General features: G+C 42.5%; 2 protein-coding genes and 1 non-coding gene across 4 annotated transcripts in view; 1 reads left to right on the top strand and 2 right to left on the bottom strand.

Annotated features, from left to right (window-relative positions):
* LOC121544253 (otoferlin-like) overlaps positions 1-4,689 on the top strand; it is a 39,995-nt gene extending 35,306 nt beyond the window's left edge. The window contains exons 37-41 of the mRNA XM_041854167.2: positions 2,333-2,431; positions 2,658-2,899; positions 3,158-3,336; positions 3,742-3,842; positions 4,326-4,689. Coding sequence (XP_041710101.2) covers positions 2,333-2,431; positions 2,658-2,899; positions 3,158-3,336; positions 3,742-3,842; positions 4,326-4,506 — 802 coding nt within the window. The 3' untranslated portion in view covers positions 4,507-4,689. The remainder of the gene's footprint in view (positions 1-2,332; positions 2,432-2,657; positions 2,900-3,157; positions 3,337-3,741; positions 3,843-4,325) is intronic.
* A 1,769-nt stretch (positions 4,690-6,458) lies between these two features.
* On the bottom strand, positions 6,459-6,531 carry trnaa-agc. The gene has a single exon. It is a non-coding gene; the product is annotated as a tRNA-Ala (tRNA).
* Positions 6,532-13,204: 6,673 nt separating this feature from the next.
* LOC121544296 (microtubule-associated protein RP/EB family member 3-like) lies at positions 13,205-20,992 on the bottom strand. 2 transcript variants are annotated; one of them, XM_041854210.2, is made up of 7 exons: positions 20,880-20,992; positions 19,180-19,309; positions 18,710-18,855; positions 15,641-15,842; positions 14,407-14,549; positions 13,824-13,976; positions 13,205-13,389 (listed from the first exon to the last, which is right to left on the bottom strand). In XM_041854210.2, the coding sequence occupies exons 2-7, from the start codon at positions 19,298-19,300 to the stop codon at positions 13,321-13,323; spliced, it is 834 nt and encodes a 277-aa protein (XP_041710144.1). In that variant the 5' UTR covers positions 19,301-19,309; positions 20,880-20,992; the 3' UTR covers positions 13,205-13,320. The 2 variants fall into 2 exon arrangements, with proteins under 2 accessions (XP_041710144.1, XP_041710145.1); XM_041854211.2 differs by having other exon boundaries at positions 13,206-13,389; positions 15,686-15,842.
* Positions 20,993-21,118: the final 126 nt, after the last annotated feature.

The raw sequence follows: 21,118 nt of genomic DNA, 5'->3' as shown, positions 1-21,118 counted from the left end.
TCGCATTCTCTCAAGATGCTGAAATAAATTAATCATATTTCTCCACTCCTGTTCCCAAATCAACATTCTGCCTAAATTTGGTGTATCATTTTACTGCAAGAAATGCTTAATTCTGCAGGAGTTAATATTAAGGCTATGTGAGAGGTTATAGACGTACAGTCAGTGTCCAGATCTCAGTTTCCATTTAACACATCTGAACAGTAGGCTACTATTCCCTTGATGTGCCATAGGCCTATATGAAGTTCCCATCTTGTGACTGTCGAATTTGTATAGCGCCTTTCAATCATCACACATAACATAACCGGCACTGCTATCATCCCCTTTTACCACTTCACCAAATCTTTCCCAAATACTAGACTACTGTTCTGGCCCTCCCCTCTCTTTATTTTCAACTCTCCATTTCGCAGCTTTTCTCTTATTGAATTCAACTCCGACTATGTCCGTTTTGCCTCCGTGGATCGACATTAACTTTTTCTGCTCGTTCCCAAAAGCATTTGGTGATTGGCTTGTAGGCCATTTGACGCACATACAGATAGACCCTAAAGTTTAGGCTTAGGCACTAAAATAATGTAAGAAAAACCTCAATGTAGCCTATAGATACATATAAATTGCACAAGAATTATACATTTATGGATTTTTTATGCATTGTTTTCTCTTTATTCAACCTGCTCTTCATCGACACAATATCACTACCAGGGCGGGCAGCCCGTTAGGCAGGATTAGGCGGCTGCCTGTGGCCGCAGATTGAGGAGGGCAGCCTTTTCTGAGCTAAACTGACCAAGACGTTTCTCCAACAACAACACTTAAAACCTCACAGAATTTTGCACAAAATCAATGACAATTTCTCTAAACCAGTGGCATATGGGCTTTTTAGGTGAGCGCTGATGCTGATAAGCATTGCCCACTTTGTCAAAGGCAGGGGTGCAAAATATTTTGCTTGTCCATTCCCAGCCCGCCTCTCCAGGGTGCTGTTGGAGAGACGCATCACTGCGGCCCTCCACCAACGTTCTGTCAAAAAATCATCTAACATAAATCATATAGGTATAGGATATGGTAGAAAGAGTATGTGGCCTTTTCTGTACCCTACAGGCTGGAGATCAAATGTATGACAATGTAATGATACAGACACTTTTTACATCATGCAGGTTTCTCCGATCAAATAGCCTAACCTAAATGGCGCTCAATCAAATATAAAATGAGCTGTCATGTTAACAAACAACATATCCTAAAAACAGGACAGGTCAAAGTAAAATGGATAATATGGAATGGACAATCACAACTGTTGTCCAGGTGTTTCACCCCATTGTCATGATCAGGGGTTTCAAGTTTGTATCCGTACATTCTTGACAAGCTGATCATAGCGAAAAAGAAAATACTTCTGCATTTCTCGCTGTGTAAACACATTGATTCTCATTGCAAATAGGCTCGCAAAACTCCTGATAAAGTTAGGTAGCTGATAGAGTTTAAATGGCCAAATTGATTAGTCACATGAATCAGGACTAATAAAGTCAATGCAACGGTCTGTTTTACAAATGGTGGTCCTACCACATGGACGGGCATTCATAAAATTCCATTGCTGCAGACATGGTAGGCTACACCCCAGTAAGCACGAGCCAACGTCTTTTGGACGTCTTTTTTTGGTTCTGTCAGGATGTCGTTTTTTTGTGTTTTACAAATGGTAGGCTTACCACATTGATGGGCATTCATAAAATTCAATTTCAGGCAACACCAATGCCTTTTGGACATATTTTTTTGGTGCATTTGCGGACCGGCCTTGATTTCCACATCCAGGGACATTGGTTTTTGGTCTGGACCAAATCTGAACCAATCATAGACATCTATGTTTGGTTCAGATTTTGTTCAGTCTGGACCAGCCTTGATTTGGCCCAAACATGGACATCTATAAATTACTTATTTTCAACTTTCATTCAGAACCAAAAATTAGCGTGTTTTCACCATCCGGAAAATACACATTTTCAATGTCTGTAAAATATGTATTTTCAACATCAGGAAATAAGTATTTTGAACTTTCATTCAGAACCGAAAATTAACCTGATTTCAACGTCCGGAAAATACATCTTTTTCAACGTCCGGGGGGTGGCATTTTCTCGTCTCGCCTATGGCGGCAGAACGGCAAGAACCGGCCCTGATCACTACTGTGTGTTATATATATACATATTATATCATATATATATATATATCAGTAAATTCACAATTTTATATGAGAAGATATATCACATAACAGACGTTTTAAAAACAGACATCACATAATGCAACAAAAATGTTACTGTGCCTCACTGATGTCACACTGAACTGTTTGGTTTGTTGGCAGGTTTGAACTGAGGGTGATCATCTGGAACACAGACGAGGTCATTCTGGAGGATGATGACATCTTCACTGGAGAAAAGTCCAGTGATATCTTTGTGCGGGGGTAAATAATGTTTCCTTTGAAAGAATGTATGTTTTTCGAACTTCAGGAGGTGTACCAAATATTAAATCTTCTTCTTCTTCTTCTTCTTCTTCTTCTTCTTCTTCTTCTTCTTCTTCTTCTTCTTCTTCTTCTTCTTCTTCTTCTTCTTCTTCTTCTTCTTCTTCTTCTTCTTCTTCTTCTTCTTCTTCTTCTTCTTCTTCTTCTTCTTCTTCTTCTTATTTAACAGCTGGCTGAAGGGCCAGCAGGAGGACAAGCAGGACACAGATGTCCACTACCACTCCCTGACAGGGGAGGGTCTCTTCAACTGGCGCTTCATCTACCCCTTTGATTACCTACAGGCTGAAGAGAAGATTGTCATCTCTAAGAAGGAGTCTATGTTCGCCTGGGACGAGACTGAGTATAAGATCCCTGCTCGTCTCAACCTACAAGTCTGGGATGCTGACCACTTCTCTGCAGATGACTTCTTAGGTGGAGTGATTTAATTTCCCTCTACTAAACATTCACCGTAATGATTTTCTGGGCTGTAAATGTTGGTCTTTCTGTGAATATATATAACGTTTCAGACTAGGGCTACTTTTTTTTATATTGAATTTGTATTCTGGGACATGGAAAGTACTGTTGTGGCAGTCATAACAACAACATCAACATAATCAGAAACAGCAACAGCTGAGAAATCTTAATGCTTATCGAATAAAAAGATGTATGATATTTTTTGTCTCTTCCTAGGCGCCATTGAGCTGGACCTGAACCATTTCCCCCGTGGAGCGAAGACAGCCAAGCAGTGCTCCATCAACATGGTGCTGAACGAACAGGATATTCCCATGGTGTCTATCTTCAAACAGAGGAGGATCAAGGGCTGGTGGCCCTTCCTGGCCAGAGATGAGAACGACGAGTTTGAACTCACTGTATGTAGTGTGGACTGGATTAAACACATTCAACTATACACTTGCCAAAATGGTGTCTTGGATTAAACACATTCAACTATACACTTGACAAAATGGTGTCTTGGATTAAACACATTCAACTATACACTTGACAAAATGGTTTCTTGGATTTAACACATTCAACTATACACTTTACAAAATGGTGTCTTGGATTAAACACATTCAACTATACACTTGACAAAATGGTATCTTTGATTTAAAAAAGCGTGACTATTTGATTACACTGTGAAGAAACTAGCTGAGTTAAAGATTGAACAGAGGTCAGTTTGGAAATGTAAGATCAGCCAAAAGATAAAGAAACGCAAGACCTCCTTTATATACTGTATGAACCCTAGTGTTTTGGTAGTGATGTTTGTGTCTTTGCAGGGGAAAGTGGAAGCAGAGCTGCAGCTGATGACTGCAGAGGAGGCTGAGAAGAACCCAGTAGGTGAAGGACGCAACGAACCTGAACCCCTGGAGAAACCCAAGTAAGAGCACCATTAACCTACCACTGAGCTAACAAATACAGTGTCAAATGTTGCAGCCAACTCAATGTATTTCAATGAGGAAGGTGCATTGGAGTGGGGAAGGGGTAGGAGCATGTTTTATTGCACTAAAACAGGTTGCACTAAAACAAAGCTCTACCATGCAGTCGGAACGCACCCTTGTCAGAAAGCACCCTGATGTAAAGGTCCATTTGATTAAAATACATACAAACTATGGAATAAAGAAAGGGTATTTTATGAAATTGCTTTGACTAAGTACTGGATTTGAAGAGGGATGATCATACTTTACACGTAAATTACTAAAATACCCTTTATTTACTCTATAATTCTTATGGGTTTGTTAATATTTACAGCAAACCGGACCTGTATCTTATAGTCCTATTTGGTAATCCTCTGTGTCTCTGTTTGATGGCCTTATAAGGCATTAGTGCAGTCTAACCAACCAACCCTGTCTCTCTCCCCCAGCCGTCCAGACACAGCTTTCCTGTGGTTCCTTATGCCTTTCAAGGCCATCAAAAACCTAATCTGCAACCAGTACTTCTGGCTCACGGTCAAGTTAGTGGTGGCTCTGCTGCTGGTGCTCATCCTGGGCCTCTTCATATACAGCATGCCTGGATACATGGTCAAGAAGCTAATGGGGGCTTGAGAAGTGGAATTTTTTTTAAGGGATAGTTACTCAACAACTTCCAAACTCTATACTATATTCAACGACTTGTTTTCAGTAACAAGCATCTCCTCTTCTCATGGAGTCCCTGTAATGTTTTTGCCATTTGACAAGACAATCGTACACACACCATGTATCGTTAAAAGAAAAAGTACCAAAACAATGTCCAAGTATAAATAAATAATACAATAAATATGATTTATTACAATATATATATATATATATATATATATATATATATATATATATATATATATATATATATATATATATATATGCCTTTCAAATACCTGTTCAAGGACATACAGTAGTAATCATTTTAATATTATGGTGTTGCAGAAAACTCCAATCTACAAAGTAAAATGTTTTGTTTTGAAATTCTGATTTTGTTCTTGCTTGAAGTCATGTATTAGCCTTGGTTTGCAGAGACTGACTTTTCTGTGGCTGTTGATATGAATGTGTATTTATATGTTTTTGTTTAACAGTGTGCAGTATGTAGTATATTATGTATAATCTGGTTTTTGTGAATAAACTGAGAAGAACAATATCTGAGCCTGTTTTCTTTGTCACCCCATGCATTTTAATACAATCCATCTGAATCCAATCCAATCTGTTTTCAGAATATCTCAGTAAGAAATGATGCATCAGTATTATGTATCAACATTCATGATCATTATTAGATGATTATAATACATCATTATGAAACAATAAATGCTTATGGCAGGTCCAATGAATTTTAACCTACTGTACCACAAGCTATTTTACTATCATTAACTTTACTGCAGTCTAACCAACCAACCCTTACTTCTCTCCCCCCAGCCGTCCAGACACAGCCTTCCCGTGGTTCCTTATGCCTTTCAAGGCCATCAAAAACCTCATCTGCAACCAGTACATTTACATTTACATTTACGTCATTTAGCAGACGCTTTTATCCAGAGCGACTTACAAATTGGTGCTTCTGGCTCACGGTCAAGTTAGTGGTGGCTCTGCTGCTGGTGCTCATCCTGGGCCTCTTCATATACAGCATGCCTGGATACATGGTCAAGAAGCTAATGGATGTCTGAGAGCGAGGGTTGTGTCCTTTACCCAAAACACACAGACCCCTTCACCCAAAACACATGTACAATTTTGTCTTCAGTGGAGTGCATTGTTTGGTGTACCTAGATAAGCAAACGTTGTACAACCCATTGAAACCTAACTGAGTGTCTGAGTTGTTCTTGTCTGTGAAGGTATATGATATCCATGTGCAGTTAAGTTTGAGCCTTGCACATCCGACCTGGGTTCAAATACTATTTGAAATATTTTCAAAATTAAAATACTTTATCTTGATTGGGGTTGCCTGGCTTCAAGGACTAATAGAATAGTCGCAAAACTGAAAACCCACCCATCTGGTATTCTAGGCAGGCTAGAGAAAAGTAGCTCCAAGTATTTGATAGATTTTAAATAGTGTTTGAACCCAGATCTGCTACACATAGATATGTACAGCCTACTATGATTTTATTGGAGTGTATTATTTGTTGTGCTTTGAGTATCAAACACACAGTGCTGTTCAATCCGTTATGGCTACTGGATAAGTTGCTAACAGGCTGGCAACAGCATATTATGGTAGGTAGCTATCAGGAGCATGTCTACTTCAAATTCACTTTAAAGAATCTCTGCTTTATTTATTTATTTCAAACATAATTATTTGAATTGACAATTATGTATTGAATTAAGGAGTTTGTTTCGATTTTGCTGTTTATTTTGAATGTATGTACCACAACCAACAAAATAATGGACCTATTGAAGAAAACGTTTTGTAGGTTTAAAATCACTCCGTTCTAAAGGTTGATTTTGATAATTGATGTAGTTGATAATACTTATTTTAATTTACAGTAAGAGAGTAAACTCATAATAAACGCGTTTTACGTTCACTGCTCTCTCAAAAAAATACTTGGAGGATGCGGGCATCGATCCCGCTACCTCTCGCATGCTAAGCGAGCGCTCTACCATTTGAGCTAATCCCCCGGATATGTGTCACCGAGGCTGTGTAAGTATAAGACCTTGTCAGTGTTGTGTTAAATTTCAACAGAAGGAATTGTCTGCATTGAGTACAATGTTGATTCGACATTCATATACGACATTATAGAGACATTTTCTCTCTACGTGTATTTTGCTTGATTGATCTACGAAATGAATAGCAGACCAATGCGATTCTTTTTTCAACAGTGCAACACTTTGTGTGGAACAATATTTCCCTCTACAGTCCTTGAATGGAAACGAACTGTCTTTTTTTGGCCCTACTAATCTGAGCAATGATTTATATAAAAAAGTATCGATATACTGACAAGATACATGTCTTTCCGCCCTAACAATGGGAATCGTTGTCCACAAAGCAGCACGACGGGCTGTCTAGCTCCCGTTTATCCTTGCTTTGGATTGGTGGATAAATCTCACTATTGTAATCCTGTTTTGAATATTCGATGAGGGTTGTTGACGTCAACTGCCTGTATTCAATGGTGAGAGACGCTATGCTACTAGCCCTCATAACATGGACATGCATAGCCATCTGGAGACAACTCAGATATAAAGTGTTTTTTCTCAAAGTTGCCGGGATGTCACGTGTCCTACTTATTTCAGTACACTCGTAACAACTTAAGCGTTATGAAACTTCTATTCGATCAAATAAACCTCATGTAGCAAATAAGCCATTCATTTATTTGTAGACCAAATTCGACACTCTCTTTGACCTCCATACAAAAACTCCTTGCTTGGTGTGCGAAACAACGAAATACGCCACCTGCTGTAGGGAGACAGATTTTCTGCCGACTTGGGCCTCTCTCTTCCTCTTCCTCTTCGTTTCGACTCGGGGGCTCTGTTTTGAAGCCACCGTGCCTCCATCTTGGCACTCCCCCACCATTGCAAAACATATTTTGGAAACTAAATATCATTTTTTGAACGTTTTAATGCTACTGTCCCCACTACAACCAAATAATACTTAAATACATGTAATTCTGTCCTTGAAACATTTAATTGAAATACTGTAGAATTCCATTCATTCCTATGGAGGACTGCTCCTACTGGGGAGTGCCAATATGACCGACCGGTGGCTTCAAAGCCTCTCACTGGCCAATACATAGCATCAGCAATCCAGGGTTTATATGCATAATTGATTCTGCCTGTAGACCAATTGACCAAATTAGGCGACCAGTTGACCAAAATAGGCGAGATTGTACTTCTGGGTTAACAGAGATTAGGGCCCTACCATTGATAAGAGGGGCCAGTGGGCTCTTTCCATGGTTTTCTGTGCCCACAATCTTTTAGCCAAACAGAAATCAACAACACTATTATAACAGTTTATTTCACAATCATTTATTTACTTAATAAAACTCAAAGAGATGAGAGTTATGCAGACACTGGTACACAGTCAAAGCATGTGAGAGAATGCAGGTCAGATTCCATTGCAGATGGCTGTAGGTTTGCATTGAAAAGCCAGTAGTACAGGGCAAAGGACTTCTATTCCTTATGATGCTCATGATGACCAGCATCATTTTGAACTGGTCATAGACCCCTAACTAACTCAATGCGTCCCAAATGGCACCCTATTCCCTATTTAGTGTACTACTTATGACCCATTATTATTATTCTTTATCCTGCTACCAGTCACTTTCTCCTAATCCCTGCCTATATATACATATCTACCTCAAATACTCCAGTATCCCTGCACATTGTGCATTTGGTATTAGCACTGACCCTGTATATATAGTACCAGTCAAAAGTTTGGACACACCTACTCATTCCAGGGTTTTGCCTTATTTTTACTATTTTCTACATTGTAGAATAATAGTGAAGACATCAAAACGATGAAATAACACATATGGAATCATGTAGTAACCAAAAAAGTGTTAAACAAATATTTTATATTTTATATTCTTCAAAGTAGCCACCCTTTGCCTCGATGACAGCATTGCACACTCTTGGCATTCTCTCAACCAGCTTCATGAGGTAGTCACCTGGTATGCATTTCAATTAACAGGTGTGCCTTGTTAAAAGTTAATTTGTGGAATTTCTTTCCTTCTTAATCCGTTTGAGCCAATCAGTTGTGTTGTGACAAGGTAGGGTTGCTATACAGAAGATAGCCCTATTTGGTAAAAGACCAAGTCCATATTATGGCAAGAACAGCTCAAATAAGCAAAGAGAAACGACAGTCCATCATTACTTTAAGACATGAAGGTCAGTCAATCCGGAGAATTTCAAGAACTTTGAAAGTTTCTTCAAGTGCAGTCGCAAAAACCATCAAGCGCTATGATGAAACTGGCTCTCATGAGGACCGCAACAGGAATGGAAGACCCAGAGTTACCTCTGCTGCAGAGGATAAGTTCATTAGAGTTACCAGCCTTAGAAATCGGCAATTAACTGCACCTCAGATTGCAGCCTAAATAAATGCTTCACAGAGTTCAAGTAACAGACACATCTCAGCATCAACTGTTCAGAGGAGACTGCGTGAATCAGGCCTTCATGGTCGAATTGCTGCAAAGAAACCACTACTAAAGGACACCAATTAGAAGAAGAGACCTGCTTGGGCCAAGAAACTCAAGAAATTGACATTAGACCGGTGGAAATCTGTATTTTGGTCTGATGAGTCCAAATTTGAGATTTTTGGTGCCAACCGCCATGTCTTTGTGAGATGCAGAGTAGGTGAAAGGATGATCTCCGCATGTGTGGTTCCAGCCGTGAAGCATGGAGGAGGAGGTGTTATGGTGTGGGGGTGCTTTGCTGGTGACACTGTCTGTGATTTATTTAGAATTCAAGGTACACTTAACCAGCATGTCTACCACAGCATTCTGCAGCGATACGCCATCCCATCTGGTTTGCGCTTAGTGGGACTATTATTAGTTTTTCAACAGGACAATGACCCAAAACACACCTCCAGGCTGTGTAAGGGCTATTTGACCAACAAGGAGAGTGATGGAGTTCTGCATCAGATGACCTGGCCTCCACAATCACCCGACCTCAACCCAGTTGAGATGGTTTGGAATGAGTTGGACCGCAGAGTGAAGGAAAAGCAGCCAACAAGTGCTCAGCATATGTGGGAACTCCTTCAAGACTGTTGGAAAAGCATTCCTCATGAAGCTAAGAGTGTGCAATGCTGTCATCAAGGCAAAGGGTGGCTAATTTGAAGAATATAAAATATAAAATATATTTTGATTTGTTTAACACTTTTTTGGTTACTACATGATTCCCAATGTGTTATTTCATAGTTTTGATGTCTTCACTATTATTCTACAATGTAGAAAATAGTAAAAATAAAGAAAAACCCTTGAATGAGTAGGTGTTTCCAAACGTTTGACTGGTGCTGTATATAAACTGTATAATTATTTTATTTTATTATTAGTTATTCTATGTTGACATTGATTACTGCACTGTTGGGTAGAGAGCACAAGTTAAAATTTCACTGTACTAAAACTTGAACTTGAACTTGATTTGGGACGCAACCTCCTGACTTCACCGTTCTCTAAACTCAACTTGAAATTTGTAAGATGACTCATTACTGCTGAGCAATATATTATAGCAAACCAAAAGTATAAACACAGCAAAATTAGCAGCAGAAATGTGATATGATCAAATCAAAGTAAATAATTGTTTTCAGGCTCTTTTAAATAACACATTTTTACAGTTACATTTAAAAACAATGTGCTGCCATAGTCAGCTTACATAGTACCTCAAGTATTGTTAATACCAAATTAATATTAAACTCATTAAGCATAATAAATACCATGGCATCTACCCAGACACTTCTGACTGAATAGAAAATCTCCACATAAAATAGCTTATGAATATATCGCCCATTCCCTGTTAATTTATGACGTTCTCATGTTCAGATACAGCTAATCCATAATGAGTACAGTCAAAGAGCATAGGTCATATCCTATGACCAAATGATTATTTCCGGACCACTTTCTTTAATGCATTTTCCCTTGATATTACTACATCAACTGAAATAAAACGCTTTCTAAGCCTTTTCACTACCATGAGCATACGTTACAGTATTGTTTAATTTACATAAAGTTTTCACCAATTATTGTACCGATAGTAGTTAAAATCAAAATTAAAATCAAAAAATAAGAAAGTAAAGACAAATTAAGTATAATTAGAGTCTACTGTAGGACTCTTGTGGTAACCGTGGTAACCTGTAATACAGTAACATGCACAAGGTGCTTTCTATACTCTGGAATAGAACCAAAATGAGGTTGAGAAAAAGCGCGAGTCAAACCAAAAGACAAACAAACAAATGCATTCTGACAACTACCTTATTTCAAAATCGTTCCTTTTTTGTCATATTTACAACTGTGAATGAATTGTGCAGGCCGAACACCCCCATTAATATCCCCTTGGTTTGGCTCATTACTCTGTGTTATACTATGTACCATGCTGGAACGACTGGGATATGTTCTGTTATTGTTGCTGCTACTGTGTCATTGGGCAGGGAGGGAGGGGTAGCTTATGACAGACACTGAGATGTAGTGGTGTATGTACAGTACATAGCCGGGGGGAAGGGAGGAGACACACATATATGCATATGAAGAGAGAGGAAGAGAGGAAAAGAGATAGAACAGGAACAAGAGAGGGACAAAAGAGAGGGAGAGAGATGCAGAGAGAGAGAGAGAGAGAGAGAGAGAGAGTGAATATGGATGGACAGAAGGGTTTACAGGAGGGAGAGGGGGATATGGATGGGCAGAATGATTTAGAGGAGGGAGAGGGAGATATGGATGGACAGAAGGGTTTAGAGGGGGGAGAGGGGGATATGGATGGGCAGAAGGGTTTAGAGGAGGGAGAGGGGGGATATGGATGGGCAGAAGGGTTTAGAGGAGAGGGGGAGATGGATGGACAGAAGGGTTTAGAGGAGGAAGAGGGGGGAGAGGGGGATATGGATGGGCAGAAGGGTTTAGAGGAGGGAGAGGGGGGAGAGGGGGAGATGGATGGACAGAAGGGTTTAGAGGGGGGAGAGGGAGATATGGATGGACAGAAGGGTTTAGAGGAGGAAGAGGGGGGAGAGGGGGGAGAGGGGGGATATGGATGGGCAGAAGGGTTTAGAGGAGGAAGAGGGGGGAGAGGGGGATATGGATGGGCAGAAGGGTTTAGAGGAGGGAGAGGGGGGAGAGGGGGAGATGGGTGGGTGGAAGGGTTTAGAGGAGGGAGAGGGGGGAGAGGGGGATATGGATGGGCAGAAGGGTTTAGAGGAGGGAGAGGGGGATATGGATGGACAGAAGGGTTTACAGGAGGGAGAGGGGGGAGAGGGGGAGATGGATGGACAGAAGGGTTTAGAGGAGGAAGAGGGGGGAGAGGGGGGAGAGGGGGAGATGGATGGACAGAAGGGTTTTCTAATCCCCGAGCCGACTAGGTGAAAAATCTGTCGATGTGCCCTTGAGCAAGGCACTTAACCCTAATTGCTCCTGTAAGTCGCTCTGGATAAGAGCGTCTGCTAAATGACCAATTATTTATAATTATAGAAGGGTTTAGAGGAGGGAGAGGGGGAGGGGGGAGAGGGGGATATGGATGGGCAGAAGGGTTTAGAGGAGGGAGAGGGGGAGGGGGGAGAGGGGGATATGGATGGGCAGAAGGGTTTAGAGGAGGGAGAGGGGGAGAGGGGGGAGAGGGGGGATATGGATGGGCAGAAGGGTTTAGAGGAGGGAGAGGGGGGAGAGGGGGAGATGGGTGGGTGGAAGGGTTTAGAGGAGGGAGAGGGGGGAGAGGGGGAGAGGGGGGATATGGATGGGCAGAAGGGTTTAGAGGAGGGAGAGGGGGGATATGGATGGACAGAAGGGTTTACAGGAGGGAGAGGGGGGAGAGGGGGAGATGGATGGACAGAAGGGTTTAGAGGGAGGAAGAGGGGGGAGAGGGGGGAGATGGATGGACAGAAGGGTTTAGAGGAGGAAGAGGGGGGAGAGGGGGGAGAGGGGGAGAGGGGGATATGGATGGGCAGAAGGGTTTAGAGGAGGGAGAGGGGGAGATGGATGGACAGAAGGGTTTAGAGGAGGAAGAGGGGGGAGAGGGGGGAGAGGGGGAGATGGATGGACAGAAGGGTTTAGAGGAGGGAGAGGGGGGAGAGGGGGAGATGGATGGACAGAAGGGTTTAGAGGGGGGAGAGGGAGATATGGATGGACAGAAGGGTTTAGAGGAGGAAGAGGGGGGAGAGGGGGGAGAGGGGGATATGGATGGGCAGAAGGGTTTAGAGGAGGAAGAGGGGGGAGAGGGGGGATATGGATGGGCAGAAGGGTTTAGAGGAGGGAGAGGGGGAGAGGGGGGAGAGGGGGATATGGATGGGCAGAAGGGTTTAGAGGAGGGAGAGGGGGGAGAGGGGGAGATGGGTGGGTGGAAGGGTTTAGAGGAGGGAGAGGGGGAGAGGGGGGATATGGATGGGCAGAAGGGTTTAGAGGAGGGAGAGGGGGGATATGGATGGGCAGAAGGGTTTAGAGGGGGGAGAGGGGGGAGAGGGGGATATGGATGGGCAGAAGGGTTTACAGGAGGGAGAGGGGGAGAGGGGGGAGAGGGGGGATATGGATGGACAGAAGGGTTTAGAGGAGGGAGAGGGGGGAGAGGGGGATATGGGTGGGTGGAAGGGTTTAGAGGAGGGAGAGGGGGGAGAGGGGGGAGAGGGGGGAGAGGGGGGATATGGGTGGGCGGAAGGGTTTAGAGGAGAGGGAGATATGGATGGACAGAAGGGTTTAGAGGAGGGAGAGGGGGGAGAGGGGGAGATGGATGGACAGAAGGGTTTACAGGAGGGAGAGGGGGATGTGGACAGAAGGTATAAGAGGCTCAGTATTCATCCTGGTCCAAGTGGGCCTGTCCATCAATCTCGTCATCATCTGGAGCAGCAAAGCCGTCCTGAAATACAGATATCAAATTTACAGTGAATGTTGATGATAACCCACAACCTTTGTATACTTAATAATAATATGAGTTAATATTTTATACATGAGAGAGGGGTAGAGCCAATTAAGGATAGCTAATTTCAATTGCTATCTCTAGTTTAAAAAAAGATGGCTATTCTTTACTTAGGGCTCTGTTCAATCCGTACCATGGAAGTTCAGCGTTACAGCGTGATTGAAATTTAAAGGCAATGTTCCCGCGTTAGCGGAGGCGGCATTCACGGTAAACGCTGCTTACGTCGGCTCAATTGGAAATTACCTTGACATTTCTATCGTGCAATCTGTAAAGTTTTAGCGATAGAGATTGAATAAAAGCCCTTAGTTTCAGTGTTGACCAAAGTATATGAACACATTGAATATACAGTGAATTTATGTGGTTGTGACAGGTACCTCTGTGGCGTAGAGAATGTCCATGATCCTGGAGAGATGAGGGTTGGTGTCACTCTCGTGTTCCTGACAGATCAGCTCAATGTCTCTCAGCTTACTGAAGTAGAAATCTCTCTCCTTCTCTAGTCCGTCCACTGTTAACTTCAGCTCCATCAACTACACAGGGGAAGAGAAGAAAAGGTCGTCTCAAACACACAGGGAATGAAAATGTCAATGTAGTACTCACTGAGTAGTGTTATGTTAGTAACATACTTACTATACTTAAACTATACTTACATTTAGTTTCCTAATATGCCCCAAATATCTTCTTTATTGTCTACGTGGCAACTGAGTAAGAAATTAGGATACAAACTCTAGTTTTGAACTTACACTCACACATTCCAAAGACCAGACCATGACTTAGCCCTGAGACATGGGGGTAGGCTACGGTCATGCCTCAGGGCTAAGCATGACTCCACGCTACAGTAAAAAAAACCTGATAACTAATATACGTTCATTGTATTGAATACTGTCAATACTACAGTCGTATGGCCCATGAGTTTACCTCTCCTATGTAAAAACCTCCTTACCCTCCCTGGGACTCTACCTGTTGATTTAGCTCCATGAGTTCCGCGTCGGTGCCCCCGTTCCGCGCCAGGGCCGGGGCCTTCCTCACATGCACGGTGGTGTTCAGCACCCTCTGAGGCGTGGGTAGGATCTTGGGCACTGTGGGCGAGTGCCTCTGGGGGCCTGGAATAATCAGATAGTGTTAGGGCTAGATTCAATCCGTGTCGCAGATCCGTTGTATAGTGCGATCTAAAGTTAAAGGCAATGTTCCCGCGTTCACAGCGACTGCATTCACGGTAAACGCTGTGTATGTCGGCTCAATCGGAAAATGACCTTTACTTTCAATCGCGCTATACCGTGGATCTTCTGCGATACAGATTGAATTGGGCCCTTAGTGTTGCAGTAAATGTTTACTGTAATAACATTTAGGCCGTGATTCAATCCAAGGCGCGTTATAGAGCAAGCTTTTAAAGGTAATTTACAGTGAACGTGATCTCGGAAAACGTTGGAGGGGGAAAATGCCTTTAAAAGGTGCATTGTCGGATGTCTAGTGCACTGCTCTATAACGCGCCTTGGATTGAATCCCAGCCATACTCATAGTAAATGTAAACAAAATACTATCAAACAAATAGTAGTAAACTAAATGTAGTCAAAATAGTAGTAAATACTAGTAAACATAGCAAACAAATACTAATTGTTTGTCATCCCATGCAATCAAAGCTATGGATACAACTACAGCATTTCAATGAGAACCCATGTTGAAACCATACCATAATGTTTTGTCTGTGGTGTAACACACACTATTGATTTTGAGAACTGATGCTGACTGATTTTCAACCTTAATGCCAAAAGACAATGAACAAAAAAGCTGCTTTTACACATAGCAGGTCTAATCAAGGCTTAAAACATTTATGTTAGTACGAAGAGTCCCAAAGGGGTGACACAATTATCAATTCACTCAATGAAGGATCACTACAACAACATGTATTTAAAGATTAGAAAATAATGTATTTGTGTTCATCAAGTCTGCTAAAGGTACTGTGGAGATCACAAGAATCCCGACAGTCACTCGCAGAGCTACCTTTCCTTGACTGTTTCTAAAATGCCGTGGATCGTGCAGTGCACACACACACACACACACACACACACACACACACACAGACACACATACACACACAAACACTTGCAGAGCGCTGTGAGTGTTTTGAGCCATCCAAAGCTCAATCAGCGAGACAATCCCATTCAGAAGAGATAGAACCATTCCGTTGGGTTACCTGGAGGGCCATGAGTTCTCTTTGGTCTGTGGGAAAAGTGATCACCTGGATTGGGGGCGGGGTTCACATCTTGTCCCTGTCTGGCCTGTAGCGGGTCGTACTCCTTCCCATCATAGTTGGCGTCGAAGAACTTCTTGAACCACTGCACAAACTCAAAGTTATCCTGGAACTTTCCTTTTACCAGCTTCTCCACTGGAATTATCTGTAGGAATAAGAATCCATGTTTGAAAGCTCTTCGAGAGATGACAATCTTTCCATTGAAAAATCTAGCCGCAAGCCCTAACATGGCTGCAGTCACAATTGAATCATCCTGACTAACATACCCTCTAAATACACCTCAGCTGTCTTCAACCAGGATCTCAGCGATCACTGCCTTATTGCCTGCGTCCGTAACGGGTCCGCGGTCAAACGACCACCCCTCATCACTGTCAAACGCTCCCTAAAACACTTTAGCGAGGAGGCCTTCCTAATTGACCTGGCCCAGGTATCCTGGATGGATATAGATCTCATTCCGTCAGTAGAGGATGCCTGGTTGTTCCTTAAAAGTAATTTCCTCTCAATCTTAAATAAACATGCCCCATTCAAAAAATACAGAACTAAGAACCGATATAGCCCCTGGTTCTCCTCAGACTTGACTGCCCTTGACCAGCACAAAAACATCCTGTGGCGTACAGCATTAGCATCAAATAGCCCCCGCGATATGCAACTTTTCAGGGAAGTTAGGAACCAATATACACAAGCAGTCAGGAAAGCAAAGGCTAACTTTTTCAAACAGAAATTTGCATCCTGTAGCACTAACTCCAAAAAGTTTTGGGACACTGTAAAGTCCATGGAGAATAAGAGCACTTCCTCCCAGCTGCCCACTGCACTGAGGCTAGGAAACACTATCACCACCGATAAATCTACAATAATCGAGAATTTCAACAAGCATTTTGCTACAGCTGGCCATGCTTTCCATCTGGCTACCACTAACCCGGCCACCAACTCTGCACCCTCTGCTGCAACTTGCCCATGCCCCCCCCCGCTTCTCCTTCACACAAATTCAGACAGCTGATGTTTTGAAAGCGCTACAAAATCTGGACCCCTACAAATCAGCTGGGCTAGACAATCTGGACCCTTTCTTTCTAAAACTAGCCACGAAATTGTCGCTACCCCTATTACTAGTCTGTTCAACCTTTCTTTCATAACGTCTGAGATCCCCAGAGATTGGAAAGCTGCCGCGGTCATCCCCCTCTTCAAAGGGGGTGACACTCTAGATCCAAACTGCTACAGACCTATATCCATCCTGCCCTGCCTTTCGAAAGTATTCGAAAGCCAAGTTAACAAACAGATCATCGACCATTTCGAATACCACCGTACCTTCTCCGCTATGCAATCCGGTTTCCGAGCTGGTCACGGGTGCACTTCAGCCACGCTCAAGGTCCTAAACGATATTATAACCGCGATTGATAATAGACAGTACTGTGCAGCCGTCTTCATCGACCTGGCCAAGGCTTTCGACTCTGTCAACCACCGCATTCTTATTGGCAGACTAAATAGCCTTGGTTTCTCAAATGACTGCCTCGCCTGGTTCACCAACTACTTCTCAGATAGAGTTCAGTGTGTCAAATCGGAGGGCCTGTTGTCTGGACCTATGGCAGTCTCTATGGGGGTGCAACAGGGTTCAATTCTTGGGCCGACACTTTTCTCCGTGTATATCAATGATGTCGCTCTTGCTGCTGGTGACTCTCAGATCCACCTCTACGCAGACGACACCATTTTGTATACATCTGGCCCTTCATTGGACACTGTGTTAACAAACCTCCAAACGAGCTTCAATGCCATACAACAATCCTTCAGTAGCCTCCAACTGCTCTTAAACACTAGTAAAACTAAATGCATGCTTTTCAATCGAACGCTGCTGGCACCCGCCCACCCGACTAGAATCACCACTCTCGACGGGTCTGACCTAGAGTATGTGGACAACTACAAATACCTAGGTGTCTGGTTAGACTGTAAACTCAACTTCCAGACTCACATAAAGAATCTCCAATCCAAAGTTAAATCTAGAATCGGCTTCCCTATTTCGCAATAAAGCCTCCTTCACTCATGCTGCCAAACATGCCCTCGTAAAACTGACTATCCTACCGATCCTTGACTTCGGCGATGTAATTTACAAAATAGCCTCCAACACTCTACTCAGCAAATTGGATGTAGTCTATCACAGTGCCATCCGTTTTGTCTCCAAAGCCCCATACACTACCCACCACTGTGACCTGTACGCTCTTGTTGGCTGGTCCTCACTACATGTTCGTCGTCAAACCCACTGGCTCCAGGCCATCTATAAATCACTGCTAGGCAAATCCCCGCCTTATCTTAGCTCATTGGTCACCATAGCAGCACCCACCCGTAGTCTGCGCTCCAGCAGGTATATCTCACTGGTCATTCCCAAAGCCAACACCTCCTTTGGCCGCCATTCCTTCCAGTTCTCTGCTGCCAATGACTGGAACGAATTGCAAAAATCTCTGAAGCTGGAGACTCTTATCTCCCTCAATAACTTTAAGCATCAGTTGTCGGAGCACCTTACCGATCACTGCACCTGTACACAGCCCATCTGAAATTAGCCCACCCAACTACCTCATCCCTATATTGTTATTTATTTTGCTCTTTTGCACCCCAGTATCTCTATTTGCACATAATCTCTTGCACATCTAGCATTCCAGTGTTAATACTATTGCAATTATTCTGCACTATAGCCTATTTATTGCCTTACCTCCATAACTTGCTACATTTGCACACACTGTATATATATTTTCTGTTGTATTTCTGACTTTATGTTTTTTACCCCATATGTAACTCTGTGTTGTTTTTATTGCACTACTTTGCTTTATCTTGGCCAGGTCGCAGTTGTAAATGAGAACCTGTTCTCAACTGGCTTACCTGGTTAAATAAAGGTGAAATAAAAAAATAAAATAAAAATAAAAATGAAACAAGTGCAAATCGGTACGATTTGTTCCGGACACTACTTTTTTCAGTATATACATTATTTCTAATGCTTTACAGAAGATGATAAATAGATAATAGCCTGACTTTGTCAACGCCCATCCTCTTGAAGGCAGCCTGGAGAACCTTGAAGTTGTGTATGAACTCATGCTCCAGCTTTGCCTGGAACTTAACCTTCTTTAGCAGGACACAGCCTGGAAACAGCATGTCCATGAACTGACAGTACGCTGCCCCTGAGACGTAGGAAGAAAAGGACTGCTATAAGACAACACAATGGAAACGTCATCGTATTACTCATCATTTGAAAGGGTTTGTTGAGGTCCATCCCGACAGGCAAAACTGGTTGAAATGATGTCATCTTAACCAAATTATAACCAGTGTAATGACGTCATTTGAACCAGATTTTCCCAATGGGATGGGGAAAGGACCCGTTCATTACATTAATTTGGGAAATGAGATGAGGGAACAATGGCTATGTTGCCTGAGTCGGTTAATATATAAGGAACGAACTAAAAAAAAGGTATCATTGACGTCAGGAGGACTGGAGAAAAACATACCAGAGCAGAGCTGTTCTATCTTAGTGTAGGTGAGGTGCAAGGAATCGTTGAGCCAGGCCAGCATGTCATGTCGGCTCAAGGTGTCACAGGACACAGACGTGGCGTGCACATTCACTGCCATCCTCTACACCTAAAGAAGAAGAAAACATGGTAAAGATGTTCAACTGGGCAGCAATTAAGCAAACTTCATAGCTGTTTTGCAATGCTGCAAAACATAAAATGAATTTTGTGGTTAAAAATACAAGAAATTACTATTGTTCACCATTCAAGGAATAAATACTTTGTTACAGACGAGAAGATGAGGGTTCCTCACAGGGTCACAGAACATCATCAAAGCCTGCCTACAGGTATTTGTCTGCAAGATTTTATCACTACAATACAGGAATATAAATATAACTTATGCCTACTGTTGAAAGTATCAGACTACACTTTCTGGGCTAGTTTGATGTTGAAGGAGTCTTTTATTTTTAACTTTCAATCTTCTGTTGTCACAATAATCCTCTCAGATTAGACAGAATTTCCTGATGCTTGAAAGAAGCAGCACAGACAGGCAGGACACATCTGGCCCTCAGCTTAGTTTGAGTGTAAATCTGCCTTTCTGCTGTTTTAGGAATACAATGTATTTACTAGGCTACATTTCTAGCAAAATCTGAAATACAGAAACAGCAATCTCACATATTAGCACGTCAGAGATCTGGCACTGATAACCAACCAGAAATATTGTTTTGACCCAGGATATGTGGCAATCTGCAGAGGTATTTGACTATGACCTGATAAAGAAATAGCCCCTAGGCTATCACCACCTTTTTAGAAACGAAAAGAAAAAGCAGTAGCCAATGCATCGAGTTGCTTGAATAAAGGTTAGCCTATATGGTGCATATTTCTATGACATTCAAAGTAAAGGCTAATAATGTATGAATGTTCAGTCTGTGCCAGCAGAGGAGAGGGTCCTCTTTCCCCATTTGTGCCGTTGCTTTCAGCCTCATCATAAATGATTGCATAGCGATATACAATACGTGCACCAGGCCTCCCAGGAGCGTGCATTGAATAGCACTATCTGTCAAATCCCACGGGGCTGCACAATTGGGTAATAGCCTATAACGGAAAGCAGTCCACCTGCAGTAAACGGTTTTATAGATGGCTGTATGTAGAAGGTAATTTACACCAGCGTTTATAATACAACAATCTTTATTATTGTATTGTAAAATAAAATAAAATAAAAAAAGAAGAGAAAAAGAAGCCTGGTTACGTTGTAGCAACCATAAACACAACATACTCTATCGTGCGAGGAGGAGTCGATTTTATTCTCGTCTCTAAACCCTTTTCTATTATAGGCCTTTGAACGGTGCGCTACCTCACTCTTATGCATTGTTCACAAAATGTATTTATTTACCTGGGTTTTAAACGCGGAATTTATTTATTTATTGCATACCCAGAGAACAATACATTTGTCCAATTTGCATTTGGTGCAAAGAAACAAAACCCTGCAATGTTAGTTGCTAGGCTATCCAAGCGGCTGCCCGGACCCCCTATGCAGGCCTCTCGGAATAGACACACACACACAGACAGAGGACTGTCACTGTAATATCCTCAAGAGACCCTTGATTTTCTCCTGAAATGCAAAATGCACCTATAAAATGTCTTACTTGCAATGGCAAATGCAGTGTTTTAGCTATAGGCTTAAAGGCATTACTACTCACTGTATTCAGACAGCTATCTTTCTCTGTTGTTATCTCGCTGGCAGTATCGCTATGCTCCAGTCCTCGGTTGTGGCTGTTGCCAGAGCTCCAACGCGGTGCAGTGGTTAGTAACCGGCCGCCCCCCACAGCTACCGACGCCCCGTCTGCAACAATCCGGCATATATCGCGCATGCGCCAGACTCCATGCTGTTGGAGGCGCTTCTATGGTAAATAAATCAATAGCATTTTGGTCTATTATA

Source organism: Coregonus clupeaformis, chromosome 29, assembly GCF_020615455.1.
Source record: "Coregonus clupeaformis isolate EN_2021a chromosome 29, ASM2061545v1, whole genome shotgun sequence".
Classification (NCBI taxonomy): domain Eukaryota; kingdom Metazoa; phylum Chordata; class Actinopteri; order Salmoniformes; family Salmonidae; genus Coregonus; species Coregonus clupeaformis.
The sequence above is the reverse complement of the archived record's forward strand: the minus strand, read 5'-3'. Positions and strand labels throughout refer to the sequence as shown.